This window comes from Ischnura elegans, chromosome 6 (genome assembly GCF_921293095.1).
Source record: "Ischnura elegans chromosome 6, ioIscEleg1.1, whole genome shotgun sequence".
In the NCBI taxonomy this organism is placed as follows: Eukaryota; Metazoa; Arthropoda; class Insecta; order Odonata; family Coenagrionidae; genus Ischnura; species Ischnura elegans.
The window spans coordinates 125,130,698-125,147,350 of NC_060251.1; the positions used below are offsets into that span (position 1 = coordinate 125,130,698).

General features: G+C 43.2%; 1 protein-coding gene across 1 annotated transcript; it reads right to left on the reverse strand.

The window, feature by feature from the left end:
- Nucleotides 1-3,517: 3,517 nt before the first annotated feature.
- LOC124161481 (probable DNA polymerase) lies at nucleotides 3,518-5,077 on the reverse strand. Its single transcript, XM_046537803.1, has one exon. The coding sequence runs from the start codon at nucleotides 5,075-5,077 to the stop codon at nucleotides 3,518-3,520; it is 1,560 nt and encodes a 519-aa protein (XP_046393759.1).
- Nucleotides 5,078-16,653: the final 11,576 nt, after the last annotated feature.

The window sequence follows — 16,653 nt, forward strand, 5'->3', positions numbered from 1 at the left end:
CTTAACGAACACTTCTTTTCTAACCCCGCGTCCTCTCGTTTCGATTATTTTATCAATTTTAAAATTTCGGGATTCCCTCATTAAAATCTTCTGTAATTCCTGTTCGTAGAATACGCCTTCTATTATTTCGCCTTATAAATCTTTTAATTCATAGACCAATGGCTTCCGCTGAATAACTTTTGCAATTAAGAATATTTCTTCACTCCAGTTGGATTTGTAACCTTTTCTGAATGAAACTTTTTCTCTGCTAATTCTTACGTGGTCTCCCACTTTTAAGTTGGTTTTCCTAATCTTTACGTCTACGTCTCTGTACGTGTTTTTCCACACTTGAAGAATATTGTGGGCGTTAACGTCTTTCGGCGCCATCTTTATAGTACTATGAATTGCCGTATTGTAAGAATCAACGATTTTTTGAAGCACGTCCGTGTATCTATTAGTGGTGTAACGGGTAAAGTACCGCCACATTTTTGTCTTTAATGTCCGATTCAAACGCTCCACTACCGCCGCCTTGGTATCTGGATTATTTGAGTGATAGTATCCGATCGAATTCTTTTTCAAAAAATTTTGAAACGTTTTATTTATAAACTCAGTTCCTTTATCAGTCATCAGTTTGTATGGTTTTCGCTTCCACTTTTTCAGTATTCTAGAGAATGCGTGTGTTACGTCGTCGCTCTTTTTCGATCTTAGTGGAACCGCCCAGGCGAATTTACTGAATACGTCTATTACCGTAAGGATGTAATTGTATCCGTCGTTTTGCTTCTTAATATGTTTAACATCGTTTAGGTCGGTCTGCCAGAGATCATCAATGTTATCAACCAAGTATCTATTCCTAGGGAATTTTCTACGCAGTGGCTTATGAAGAGTGTAGGTATCTTGCTCCCGAAGCCATTCGCGGACGTCATTTTTTGAAACAGTCGGTGGAGTTGCCTTCCACAGCCTCTCTACTCCAGAATAGGATGCGGGATGTGACGGATCGTAATAAGTATTTGAGAGAATAGTGCTTACGCGCCTCTTCATATTTTAAAGCGATATGGCACCCAACGTTTTATAGTTTTCCTCTTAACCGATCCGGGGGTTTTCGTCACCGCTTTTATTTTACTTCCTCGGTCGGAACGCTCATCGCTAGAAGACATACTCTCTGTGGAAGCGCGCCGCTGAATGGCGTTAAGACGCTCTTGATTTCCAATAAATTCATTCGGGACGTTAATTTCCGATAGAAGGGACATGAAAGCTTGGGCACCTGCGGGGTTGACATTCTTCCTGGCTCTCATAGCGTCTCCGACGAGATCTACAATATTCGATCCTGGAATCTCAGCACCTTTAATGGACACAATTCCATCGACGTTCCAGTTTACTTTACCAGACGCCACTAGTCGGTCGATCAGAAGCTCAGCTTTCTTACGGAATTTAAGAGGCAATGAAGATAGAACTTCAGAGCGGAGAGGATCAGGTGATTCACCCACTGCCCCTTCGCCATCTGCCGGATTATTTGCATGTTCTCTACTCACCGCGGATACTATAGGAAAAGATAGGGGTTTCCTTTCCTCCCCTGCGAAATGTAGAAACCGATGAAGACAGTTTTTGTACAACGCCCACTTTTCATGGTCTGAATTCATCGGCGTGCGAAGAATTTTCTCCATCTCTCGATCCAAATCCGTGAGTGTCTGCTGTGTACTCGTCATCGGAACTGTCGTATTCGTCATTCTCTGTGCTGTTTCATGAGGAACGAGTACCATTTTCCTCGCGTGTTCCATTTTTAGAGAAATTTAGATAGTACACTGCCGATCAGTGGTATAAGTAAAGGTATAAAACCCCCGCCTGATTGCAAGATTATCTTTTTCTTTTTCTTCCAACAACCTTTTCCTTTGGCAATTTTACGTAAAACGCCCTTGTGCCGCGACAGACGCTTTTTCTGTGCCTGGGTCACGCTTACACACCCTTCCAGAGTATTATCTACGATTTCGCAGAGGGCGCGAATGAGATCAGGGTCTGCAGCTTTGAGTATCGCGGTGCGTATAGCCGGTTTGCAACGAACGAAATAACGTAGAACGTCGGCGTGTTTTGCTATTCGATGCATCTTTGTAACTGTGAGAAATCAGAATTGAACTTATATTATATATATATGCGTGAATTTCTTAAAAATAGTATTTAACTTTTTCGGACGATAGATTTCTCATTTTCATTTCATTTCTCTGTCAGCCGGAATTTATTTTTTCGGTTGGTAAAAATAAGGAGTTTCATCGTCCGGAAATATTTCGGTGCGAAATCGGAAGATGTCGGGAGTTGTCTGCTTTAGATCGATAAATAAATAACCATGAGCCTTGTTTGTCGCATCATCGTAAGCGTCCTGAAGAAAACGGATATTTTTCGGGTATATCTGCCTCGCTAAACTCAATATCTGACTTCTATCTCTCGGGTTTTTGAAGTAGACAATGTAGTGGGTGTTAAGAGAAATATCGCGCGCACCCTTTCCCTGATGAAACAAGTTTTGCGTCAGGTGAATAACACTGATATTCTTATGGTGGCTACCCCTAGAGAACAGATCTACGACTACTTTATCACAACTTTCCACCATAAGATCGTCCAGGATCACTAGTTTCGCACCAGTTACGTGGGAAGTGTTTTTTAAATCAGGCAAACCTTCATGGAAAGAGACGCCTAATGTCTTTAAACCTTCGTAGAAATGCTGCCACTCCGAATAACACCAAATAATTTCAAGGAAGGTTACATCAAACATCTCCCTCTGAAATTGTATCAAACGATTTGTGAAAAATGTCTTACCGCAAGCGCTAGGTCCAGCCACTAACGCAGCAAACGGGTGTTTTAGCCGAAAGTCCATCCCAACAACTGAACAGATTCATGTCCGCTCTAGCTATTTAACTAGTTTTGCATTACTATAACGCGACAACTCCTGAGTTTTATACCTTAATTGTATCCAAAAGAAACAAAGAAATTAATACCAATATAAAATACCGTGGACTACTCTCGGTTGGATTCCCATTTACATAATTTACGCATCCATTGAACACTGCATACTATGTACACCGCGTGCATGGTACGTTGGAAACCATAAGCCCTTCCGCCACGACAAGGCGGTAGTCCTCGGAAGGGAAAAATAATAATTTACATAAATCATAAAATCATAATAAAAATTTGGGGACTGAAATTAAATAAAATAAAATAATAAAGTTATTTGAAAAACTTTGGAACATCATTTTATAAAATAAAACATAACGAAACTGTGGGGAGTTGGAAGTTAATAAAATAAAAATAAATAAAATAAAAAATGAAGTTATTTGAAAAGTGAATGGTTATATGGTTTTAAAGTAGAACAAATGAAAGTTAAACAAATCAAAGAAAAAATAAAATAAAATGGAAATAAAACAAAACTAAATGAAAATAAAATAAAATTAAAATTCAAAGAAGAAAAGGGAAAATATGGATTGGAAAAATTAGGAATGGAAAATGTGGACGGGACTATGCTTCTTCTCCTCTGTAGTTATAAATTTTCCTTTTTCTAAAGGAGACGTCGTTTTTTGTAACCATACGGAAGTGTGTCGAAGTTCTCCAGACGTTTCCTTTTGGTATATACAATGCGGAAGAGCTTGCTTTCAGGCTTGGACACAATGTCATGGTTTTTCATGCGTGCTATTTTGTGGCTATATTCTACCGTTCTCCCAGGCTCATCATTCAGCAACATAGCTTTCAGCGTCTCAAAACACACAACTCCATCATTTGAGGAATTAATTGTGATTCCTCGCACTTTGCAGACGCTTTTCTTAAACTTCGAATTGCTTGAAGATCGAACCACATAAGCGTAATTTTTAGGACCGCCCGATACAAATTCACTAATGTAGCAGTCCGGTCCCAATGGAGCAACCTCATCGGTCATATCACCGAGGTAATCACCGATTGGTGGAGACCATTCCCCTGGTTTTTCAGTGAAGATAATGCTATCTGTGTCGTGATATAACACCCGCCTTTGAAGATTTTCAAGGTATTTATAGAGCTCCAATCTGGCTTGCGCTGTTGTGTAACAGGCCATGATAATACCACTAGAGCTGGATGGTGACACAGATTCTTCCTTTTCCGTCCAATGTGCGTATATGGTGTCTTCATTCACTTCAACAAGACGTTGAACGTCAACGTTTGGATCCGTGAGAAGAGAATTCAATGCGTCACTCTGTTTTATGACGGTGGTTTGCGTTAAATTATCGCGCTGTCCCAGTTTCCCCCAAAAACTGTTTAGCAACAATTTCGCTAGTGATCGTTTTCCAGGGTTGTGGCTGATTGAGATCTTGTCAAGATCCACTCCTTCCCTCTCTCTAAACTTTCTTAGGTATTCCTCTTTCTTCTCCTCCGTCACACACCAGCTGGGCCACCCGCTTGCCTCCTGCTTGAGCTTAAGGAAAGCATTTATATACTCAGCGAATAACCCACCCTCTCCGGTTTCGCGATTATACTGGGTCACTTCATAACTCCAAGCTTCGTGCATTTTTACGATGATGTAGCCAAGAGACACTGCCTTCTTCAACTCGCAGGTCACCCATGTACCCGTCAACATTCGCTCCGCCTCTTCGTGTCTGCAGTCCCCTTGATTTTCTTCCAGCGCGCAGGTCCTACAGAGTGGAAATAATAGCTTCCCGTTACCCTTCATAGGAAGCACCGGGTGATATAGCTCTGTTGGAGGAAGAACATCACATTTTACAACTCCCTCCAAATCATTAAGAGGGGGACACTCGGCGCCGACGTAGATGGTTGGATGGCCGACTGGATATGCGCCATATTTGTTGACATATGGGTATAGTGAACAAATGTCTGTGTATTTTATTTTCTCTCCTGTTGCCCCACAAGCTTTGTGGTAAAGACGCAAAGCATTTGTCCTCCCTCCGTAGAATGCATCGCGAGGATTCAGTGGGATTTCCTTAGGTATTGGTTGTTCTTTCAAGAACTTTGCCAATGCATAGTCGCGCTCAATCTCCCTCTCAAATTGGCATTCCCACATTTCTATCACTTTATATCCGGCACACGTGAGCATCTTCTTCCTATTCTCGGTGCTTTCGAAACGCGTTTGCATCGTTTCGCTCTTACTGTTCGAAACCGGAACATGTCTCTGGGGAAAACACTTGGGGCAGCCATGGAAAAAGCACCCGTAAAATTCAAAAATAACTTCCTCCTGTTCGTTTCTCACGTACCCGTCTACTTTTCTACCCAAAATTCTAATCTCCCGGCCATTTTGAGCGTGACGGATTTTTTCACCCCTCCTCCTCTCTTCCGCCAACAACCATTGGATGGCCTTCTGCGACTGCCTGTCTGCCCATCGATATCCACCTGGGGGCATAATAGCAATCGTCTCAGCCTTCAAATATTTTTTTCGAAAGACTCGCATGCACGTACTCGCGATGGTAAGGCACTCCCTAAAGGGGTCAACGCCACTTAGTGCGAGAAATTCCCCTCTAAATTTTAAACACGCAAGTCTCAAAATGTTCACATCCTGCACGCAGTATTTCTTAATTTCTCTTTCCATCTGGAAAACGTAATGTTCACGCCGCAGTTCCGAATGCCATTTTTTAAATTTTGAAAGTTCAGTGGTTGACATATCAGCGGTTCCATAGGTCTCCTCCGGAGGCAGGGGGCCCTCATATTTCCAATTTGCCTCTGTATTGAAAAAGTGGGGAAAATATCCCTTCACCAACGAGGTATCTAGTCCAAGTGCCGATGGTAGCTTGGCGAGGGGCATGGGCAGAAAGTTTAGAGAATCAATAAATTTTAAGTTGTCAAACTCGACGCTCATCAGTTTCGCCCCGTTCGCTATAAGCTTGGGGGCCCACTTCATTTTTTCAATCAAAACCTTCAGAATGAAGTGACAGTCATACCCCTTTGAATTGTGGGCAATGCATATTATCTGATCAAACCCTCTTCGTCGCAGGGAGACAAGACTTTTTACAAACGAGTACACTGGGTCTGAACCATCAAATATGCACTGCCGCTCCCCACATTTCTCGCAGTCTTCAAGTGATTCATCTCTGCAACAAACACTACAACATCTTTGCGCCACCAGGAGATTTGCCCTGTGTAGAAATGTGTCTGTTTTCCCTAGCACCGCTTCATCCTGCCGTGATTCTATATCGTAGAACACAAACACAAACTTTTCATGGGGAATTTTCTTTTCGACGATCTACTTCATAAAGCATTTATTTTCGCCACTGTGGCGACTCTTGCAGGTCTGACAATAGATTTCGCCGCAGACGTGTTTTTTCCGCTGAATGAGCGTACTGTAAACTCTACAACATTGTTTGCAGTATTTAAAAATTTCGCATGGCGCTCTTGCCTTACCCTTCGGCTTCAAGTGCCTTTGATAGCAAACATCCCCGTAAAAATTTCTGTTGCATGAATGGCATGCAATCGTCTGCTCGGTTGGTTCACATGGTGGGGAGTTGATACATCTGGAGCACTCGCTAGGGCACTTATGACGAAACATTGTCTTGAATGGATGCCTACAAGGTCTACAATAGTATCTACAGTTAAAGGCCCCCGTGAGTGAAGTAATGACATTAAAATGATGTTCACCATAAATCAGATTCACATCCTTCCGAATTGAACCATCGGGAGCGGGCGTCGATGGGCCTTCATATAACACTTCCTTCCCTTGGCGATCACCAAAAACTGTTATACGATAGAAATCAACGTGGTTTTGGAATGTTCTAACCTCATTTATTCCCCCGCCACTTTCCAGATTTACACCTGCCTCTTCACACAATGCGATGGCCCTCTGAGTTTGAATTCTTCGCCCCTTCCGCATATCCATATAAACCCCTGCTGAATCAGTATGTCTGGAAATGGCGACACATATAGCTCTCGCGAGGCACAAGTTGTCGTTATTGTCTATTACAATTATTGCTTTCTTTGCACTGCAAAAATTGTGAAAGGATGAGATCAGATCCCGTCTCTTCCAGCCGCCCTCAGCCTGCTCCACATGCGTGAGTGAAATGCTCATTATTCCGCCCAAGAGGAAGTTCTCATTCGATTGAATGACTTTTTCAATTCTCTGCAGTATTACTTCAACGTCAAATTGATCTACCCTCCGGTATGATACGTGGATTGGTCTGTCTGGACAACTACCACTCTTAATCGTCATTCCAGCCTTGTTGGATTGAGGTATATCCCGTTTTAGCACATCTAACAATTTCAACATGCAGCGCTCAAACCAGCGCATAGGATTCTCCCCCGCGGGAACGGAGCGAAAAACAATGGAAATTTCGCGCCCCCATAGCTTGAAATTTTTCAAATAACTCCTATTTTCGGACAATATGGTGAAATACATGTCATCAGTCTCCCCGCCCCCGATTTGCAAGTTTTCAGCACATGGTAGCATTGGAACTGGTAGAGAGTTAATGTCAAAAGGTTCATCTAACAACGATGACTGCACTTCCAACACCTCTACGTTGACCGCTAAAGGTAAACACTTCCCATCTTCGTTAAAATCAATCAAATCGTAGTCTCTCGCCTCAACGCCTGAGTTGCAATGTTCGTGGACTTGCGAGCTCTCTCCGAATTCAGTGAAAAGCTCACCCGATAAATTTTCTAAACTTGTAATTTCGGCAAGAACATGATCATCCGTGAGTGACTCACACACGCTAATCTTGTAATCATTTTTTTCTCGCTCACCATCACCTATCTCACCCACCGTAGACAGCGGTGAAACAACGAGCGGTTGAAACATCTCGAATCCAGGCGGAGGTCGAATAACCGAAGAAGAAAAAATTTCGGGTGAGTTTGGTTGCGAGCGGACTCCAGCAAATTGAGTAGAAAGTACATCCCTTGTAAGCTCAGGTAAGGGGAAATTAGCAGCGGGAAACAATGATTGACTTAAATTGTCTAGAATCTGAGACGATGGCAGCTCGACACTCGCTACTTCCGGCAAAAGAGTTGCTCCCTCCACAACTTTGGGGTCAGTATCAACCGGAATATTGGAAGATTTCAAAGCAGAAGCATTTTGAGCGTTCTTCACATCTTGAATTAAATTAACAAAATCCGACATGCGGACTTTTTCAGATAACTCGGTCATACGGTGGACTAACCCGTCGAGTGCGCTTTGCAACAGCGTTAATATGTTATACGCTCCCAGGCGATGAGCGCGTACAATTTCAACACCCGGTACAAGTTTGAAAATTGAATCCATCACGATGAAAGACAATGGAAGCGTCCTAAACTCAGTTCACAAGAATCCAAGATGAATAAATCGCTTTTCAGACTTAACTTGAATCCGGGCGGAACCTCTGGATGCGTTTCCGGACGGGCGACTCAAAACTGCTTGCTTCCTCCTCGGCGGGTGCTCAGATGCTCGAAGGATGATGTAGAACTCGAGATGAGAGAACGCTGAGACAGGTACTCTGGAAGTTCTAGGTGAATTTGCTCCTCCGTCGCACTTCCTCTTCTTCTCAACAATAAATTCGTACACTTAGAGCCAAGAGACCAAAGCCAGAGAGATATTGTTTGAAGTTTCCACCACGGTGAAGAATCGGACTGCAGAACAACGATTGTAGTCTGGAGAATGACAGAGTAACCACAGGGACGAGTCCTTTTATAACTAATAACCACGCCGAAAATTTTCAAGATGGTGGCGGGGGGAAATATTAAGGGTGTTGATCTCTGAATAGTTTTCCTGATGGTATGGGCTACTTCGACCAAGAGGACATTAGCAATCATTTGCAGCATTCTTAATATACCACCTCGTAAGTTTTAAAAATTTCCGCAACATATTTCTCTTACGTCGCATAATGACCGTGGGAGGCTTCTTGGATACATTCTCCTGAGAATTGTAGGCACTAATTTATGAAATATTGGGTATTCAGAAAATAGCATTCGGAAAATACAAACGTGGAAATACCCCTAGGGAAATAGCCACTCTTCCTCATTCGTCTTCTAAATTCATTGACCCGGCCTCCACTACCATCCCTCTTTTCGCAAATAATGACAACGCTAGGAATTGTTGAGAACGTGAGAGGCACGAAACCCCCCACCCCTCTTCAAACGCACTTTCACCGGCCGGATTGGCTAGAGCGGGGCGTGACGCCTTCAACCCTTTGCGACAACTCGGAACACAACCTTCACAATAACACCCCTCATTATTAGTATAACCATCAAGGAAGCGATGTCGCCACGACCCTCTCCCGATGCAAGAGGACAGGTGCAGCGTGGAAATGAAGAAATTACACATTGCGAGGATGATTTTTCGGTTGGTATTTTATCATACAATATTCAAATATATTTGTTATAAAATTGTAATTACTACTAATATAACCAATGATGATACTCATATGCGAATGTGAAATTTTTATGTTCATGTGCTTCGTTTCCATACAGAATTACGACTACGGATACGATTATTCTTCTCAAGATTCATTCTGGGAGAATTACCTGGCGTGGGAGACCAATATAGAAACGGATACGTCGCGGGAGTTGCAAACCTCAACACCTATCCAAGAGCATCATTTCCCGGAACACTTTTGGTCGCCCAAGAAGCTGGAAATGGATGAAGACGCTATTACGATGAAGACCTTATTACTGTGCCAAATAATTTTGCGAGTACGGACAATAGTTTCCAAGAAGACAGTGACGTGGATTCACAAGCAGAGACTGTAATATTAAACCACGAGCAAACAGTTTATTCAGACATTTCAGAAGCCAGCATTGCTCCAAGTTTGCCTGATGAATGGCCTTCTTTCGATGTGTGGCCACACGCATTGGAAGATATGCTTTGCCTTTGTAGCCGCTGCTCTGCTATCTTGTTTAATACTTTATCCCAAATTGAACTGTGTTATTCATCCACTCAGTAAATAAAATAATTTTTAAAATTTACATGCATTCTTTATATTTAATCATTGTCATCGATCCTTAATTAGAGAAATATTGCATGCTTATATCAACGGATTTAGCCTCACAAGCGTACCCCTTCATTATCGATCATTTAATAACCACAAATTATTGATTCCACTTTTCGCACCTCATAACCAATTTAATTTCAATGCCCGATCCTTTTCAAAATCAAATTCCAACTCTTCTTGGGCAGAGGTTGCAAAATTCACATCACGTGCGAAACACAATGCGTACGTGAACGCAAAAGAACACCTTTCACTATTATTAATGGCACGAACTGGTAATAACCGACCCTCGCTAGAGCCTATCAGAAACTATTGCACGAGGGTCAATGTACCCCCAACTCCGACCACGAAGAGGCAAGCTGTGCGTGAGAAAGAAAACCAAAGTATCCTTAATTATCTATTCCTCCATTAAATATCACTTATGTAGGCAACAGTGGCTAGTTTGCACTCAACCAACAGCAGGGGTTGCCGAACCTCCAAAGGATGAATTTGCCACAGGTGCCATCTCAGTCGCAGGACTGCTACAAATTCCACAAAGGCATAATCAATTAGGGGGCATATCCGAATTGCTCTGAACCGTCCCACGCTGGTTAGGTCAACGACTTACCTATGGGTGGGGGTGGGTATATGCCCCAAAGTGTCCATTCCGGGTGGGTGCCCTGAACCGTCCCAAGAGGTTGGGTTGACGACACACCTATGGGTGGGGGTGGTTTAAGGTGGGAGGGGGGTGGTATGGAGGAGGTGGGGGTGGTATGGAGGGGGTGGGGCGGTAGGGGTGGGGGTGGGTGCCCCAAAGAGTCCCACGAGGGTTGGGTTGGGTCACACCCATGGCTAGGGGTGGGGTTACGTCATCTGGGTAAAAGTGCCCCAAAGTGTCCACATTAGTAGTACCCTCGTAGCGCCATCGCTGCTATACCACTCCAAGTTGATTCGTTTTTTTTATTCTCCCGCTGCGTTTTTTTACACGATCTCTTCTGATTACGTTGTTAAGTTGTACCGGATCGTTTACCAGGCATCGTTATAACGTGAAAAATCTGTTTGATGACACCCTCAACGTTTTGAAAGCATAGGTATCAGAGGCTTTAGCCAGTATTTTGTTTGAGTCATCACGAGTTCTATCCTCCCTCCGTTAGCGCTATAATCGCATGGTTCATTGTTCTTCATTGCAACACTTTTTTTGAGTTTCTTTCCTGACACAGGCTGTATATGCCCGCATTTGTGCGTAAATATGAGGTTTTAGAGCGGTAAGGATATACGGAATTGAAGTGTATCCGGATTATGGGACCATATGCTTTTAGACTCTGATGGATTTCTTTCCCCTGTCTGCATTAAATTGTTTATCGTGCGATTTTAACCTTTCGTTTGTGCATAAAATAGGTTCATGTTCAAGAAAATCCTCTTTTGAGTGTACACAGGAGTGCTGATTTGAGCCTGTGAAATATTGAAAAAACTTTCCAATCATTTAATCGCACGGACGCTTTGAAGGGTATTTTGAGGATATATGTCTTAGCGCTGTATAATAATCCAAAAGGTTGGTGACGTCACATGGTGGGCTCAATTGAGACAATCAGCATGCAGGCCAAATGTGAACTCAGGCACATGCGTCGCGAAAGGCCGCCATCACCCTCCCCCTGTTTCGTTCACACTAGAGTGGAAACGACTCGCAGGCAGCACTAGCGTCTTCGCTTGCGGCCAAGATGAAAATGAAAAGCTCAAAACTCATGCGATCATCAGCTCCTCTTACTCGAGCTTTCTGCGGCAGTAGAGACAGCTAATTGGCGATACCGTCGATACCAGGTTTGAGTTTATGCGATGAGTTTATTTCGAGCTGTAATTGGTTTTTCATTCAATCCTGGACTCATTGGAGAAGGAAAATGCTATGATTTGGCTTCTGTGTTCGTGGGTGTAGGGATGTCAGAGTGCATTTATGCAAGAGCGCTAGAGGTGCCAATAGCAGAGCATTTCAACACCTTCAGTGCTCTTGAAAACTGGAAAATTATGGGTGATGGAAAAATGTTGCAGATGAATAGTTTATATATATGATAAATTACTTAATTATACATAATTATAATTAAACTTAAAATAAATAGAATCCATTCAAACCCTGATAATTTTCCGCCGAGAGCATTAACTTTTATGGAAATAAAATTTCGAATGGAAAGTAACTATAAGAAAACTTACGCTAATCGTTGAAGTGAGTCAGTCAATCCCATCTCGCGATCTCAGGTTTCGCCATTTCAAGTTTTGTCCCGTGCATAGTGGCTGAGAATCACCCGTGTAAATGTTTACCCCGGGGTGAAAAAGCATCGCTCAGGTGATGGTTGATGCGATGTTGTGTACGCGGGATGAGGGATCCCCCCCCCCCCGCAAAGTCTTAGAGAAATAAAAAAAGGGTGGCCACCAAGGTCATCCCTTCCCTCCTCCCAAAGCATATTCCTACTTACGCCACTGCATTGACGAGTTGTTAATTTGATAAAGCACATCATCATGAATGTAAATTTCGGTTGAAACCCCTAATTACACCTTATTTCCCCGTGAAATTCGGATCAATTTGTCCGTCAGCTACGCGGGTGGCGACTTTTGTAAACAGATTTAAATGCGCGGTGGGTGACAACACATTTAAGAGGATCCTCTTTTGAAATATTTGTCCGAGGAAGCTTGGCTCGGGTGATGTGCCGATTCGATGCGTGTTTGAGCGTTCCCCCGTGGCGAGGCCGTGCCTTGGGAGGGTGGGAGGGGGAGAAAGAGAGGGAGAGTGGGGCCGTGACGTACGATAGGCGTGCAACCCGTGGCCTCGCCCCTCTCTCTCTCTCTCTCTCTCCCTCCCTCCCCACACACACACACGCACACCTCGGCCTTTTTATCGGCCGATTCATCGGTGGACGCTCTCGCCCTGCTGCAGTTCGTTTGTTTCTGCATCGGATACTATTCTCACCCTCCTCAAGAGCACTAACGTTTCGTCATGTGTGCGGGGACATTCTATGCTCAATTTTCCTCCTCTAGCGCTTCTCGAGAGGGTTTTTTTTATGCTGCACAGTGTGGAGGTTAGACTCCCTCCTTCGTCGTCAGGTCAGTTTTGAGTTATTTACATTCTGCTGGTGATGTTAGAAGAAAGCTTTGCGAACGAAATTTATGGAGCAATCTCGAAATTGTCTTTTTCTAAGGTGGAACTTGTTCGCTAATAGCCACGCCTATTAGTGCTCCAGGAAAGGTTAGCTTACAGCTCCGTATCTTTTACTAAATTTTCCTTTGCCAATAGGGTGGTTTCCTATTATTTTTTTATTGCCTCAATCGAAAGATTATTACTCCTGGAGTGCGCGTTTCACGGTCTTAGATTTTCGTATGACGATAACTATTTTTCGCAATTAAATGAAAAGTGAAAAATTTTCAAGTGCGCGAAAACCCGACGGCTAAGTATGAATGCTGGGAAAACCGCGTGTGACGTCGTTTTGGTTCCCGCTGCCGCAAGTGAGGTGACATTGGGGCGAGGCTTTTAGCGCTGATACGACGCAGGAGCAGGGGGGTGTTTCAGTCTCCCTTTCCGAGCGGATCGGGAGACTTGACGCGGATTCTACGTCACTTACGATATCGGCCAGGCTTACGTTGGTACCCTCCCCCTACCCAACATCTCCCTCCGCCAATGGGACGCTCCGGAAGTGATGACGAATTATTTTCCAGCCGCATTAACGCATTCGGTTGAATTTTTTAAGTTTCTTACCAATCACTTCTGCTCCAATCCTCCTCCTACTCTATCTCCTCCAATGGAACTTCCCTCTCTCTCTTTTTCTCGTGTACTTTCTTATATATATATATATATATACATATAAATTCACAGGTAAGGAAAGAAAGGGAAAGGAACATGGAATAGAAAAAGGACAAGGACAACGGTGCTGTGGTAGATGGAAAAAGCCAGAAATCAGAGGGTAAAAATGCGGCCTGACTGGGACTCGAACCCAGAACCTCCTGGTTGCCGGCCAGGTGCTCTACCAGTTGCGCTACCAGGACGCTTAGATTTACAATGATTTCGGCGGGGGTTTATATACAGTAAACTCCCTTTGCTTTGGCCCACAAGAGTAACCAATAGATGGCACTGGGGCAGCTCACCACTCACCAGCAGAAGGAATGGACGAGGACACAAGGATGAAAGGAAAGATACACACTCACACGATAGCAGGAAAGAGACAGGAACATGCGTTTCGGGGCACGCTGAGCCCAAGTGAAATAAGCCAATATGGCCGATACACTACTTCATTCATTCACACGACGCCTTAAGCGCAAATATGCATATAAATTCACAGGTAAGGAAAGAAAGGGAAAGGAACATGGAATAGAAAAAGGACAAGGACAACGGTGCTGTGGTAGATGGAAAAAGCCAGAAATCAGAGGGTAAAAGTGCGGCCTGACTGGGACTCGAACCCAGAACCTCCTGGTGGCCGGCCAGGTGCTCTACCAGTTGCGCTACCAGGACGCTTAGATTTACCATGATTTCGGCGGGCGTTTATATACAGTAAACTCCCTTTGCTTTGGCCCACAAGAGTAACCAATAGATGGCACTGGGGCAGCTCACCACTCACCAGCAGAAGGAATGGACGAGGACACAAGGATGAAAGGAAAGGGAGTCCCAGTCAGGCCGCATTTTTACCCTCTGATTTCTGGCTTTTTCCATCTACCACAGCACCGTTGTCCTTGTCCTTTTTCTATTCCATGTTCCTATCCCTTTCTTTCCTTACCTGTGATTTTATTTGTATGTTTACGCTTAAGGCGTCGTGTGAATGAATGAAGTAGTGTATCGGCCATATTGGCTTATTTCACTTGGGCTCTGCGTGCCCCGAAACGCATGTTCCTGTCTCTTTCCTGCTATCGTGTGAGTGTGTACCTTTCCTTTCATCCTTGTGTCCTCGTCCATTCCTTCCGTTGGTGAGTGGTGAGCTGCCCCAGTGCCATCTATTGGTTACTCTTGTGGGCCAAAGCAAAGGGAGTTTCCTGTGTATAAACCCCCGCCGAAATCATGGTAAATCTAAGCGTCCTGGTAGCGCAACTGGTAGAGCACCTGGCCGGCAACCAGGAGGTTCTGGGTTCGAGTCCCAGTCAGGCCGCATTTTTACCCTCTGATTTCTGGCTTTTTTCCACCTACCACAGCACCTGTGTCCTTGTCCTTTTTCTATTCCATGTTCCTATCCCTTTCTTTCCTTACCTGTGATTTTATTTATATATATATATATATATATATATATATATATATATATATATACGTTCATCTCGTATTTTCCATTCTCTCATGCTCTTTAACCTTCTTTTTTGTTTATTCCTCTCTCTCTCTGTCATTTCCACTTTTGTTTTAGTCCAACCTTCCGTTCATCTCTCCGCCCATCTCTTCCCCATACCTCTTGAGATATGTTCGTGGTAAAAGTTGAAAATATATCCTCGCCCACGCGGAACTCCGCATTTCAGTTTTTGGCTCAGTAATCAACTTTATGTTTCAGCCGTTGGTTCTGAAAAAAAATGTCTTTCTCAATAAAAATGCCAGCCGAAGTTATTTGTCATTTGATTTCAAATTTTTAATCTTTGAATGCCACGATTTCTTGCGGATATAAATCAAGTGGTATGCAGATAACTTGGCGCAATTTTGGATTTTTAGGATTATATCCTGCTTTTAAGTGTATTGGAGTGGTAGGTTTTTATTTGAGTTGTAAGGGTTTTGTTTGCTCTTAAACTCTTATTTTCGTGTTCATCTCTGTTCATGAATGCGTTTACTCGTTTAAATTTCAATTATTTCGTGATATTTGGGTTTAAAGACATAGTTTAGAATTACTCTATCTCTCTTTTTGGGAGTATTATACATTGTATTATATCTTATCAATTCTTATTCAGTCTTATCAAGGTTTGTCTATATTACCATTGTAAAAGCTTGCCTTCTCCTTTTCCATTGTTGTCTAACATTCTTCCATCGTTGAGGTCGGCATACCCTCACCAGTACCTCATCCAGCGTCTGCCTGTATTTAAATCTCTTTCGGAATTTAACCTTTTGAGAATTTTTTATTACCGCTACAGTGAAAGCCACCATTTAATTCTACTCTATAAAGTCGCATAAATTAGATTACTTTCGTGACAGCTCGATCGAAATGTTCAGCCTTTGTAACATATATTTTCCTATTGAAGCGCTTTGCTTCATTGCCTTGGTGTTCATCGTATTTTCTTGTTCTTCGTCACTAGAATTGTACAAGCGCTTTGTAAGGAATTTTAGCCAAATGATGTATTCTTCCTCGCGGAATCGAAATTTCTTTATTTCTTCGTAAAGGCCAAGGTGACAGCCGTAATGTATTCAAATTTTAAGTCAGCATTTTAAGAGCTGAGGAAATACCAGGATTCATTGCGTCGCGTATTGATATATTTCCTCGGTACTCACCGCAATCTGCATGGTAAAATTCAGTCACCGCACCACCATACGGCTGGAGCAACGAGTGGCTATTAAATTTGGCTGTACGCGGGGATAAAAGTGCCTCGGAGACCAGTAACCTATTGCCACAAGATTAGGGTCACGGACGGGCTCAGCTCTGCGGGCATAGAACAACGTGCTCTAGAAAATAGCGTGGAAATACATTGTGTCCCCTGTAGTGATCATGAAAACCTAACCCAAGTCGCGTGTAAAATTGGAGCTGAGCTAGGAGTGGAGATAAAAGACGAAGCCATTGATTTTTGCTATAGGTATAAGTCTATGTCTAATGACAAACCAGGAGGAATTCACGTGAAGTTTGTTTCTCGACGCACT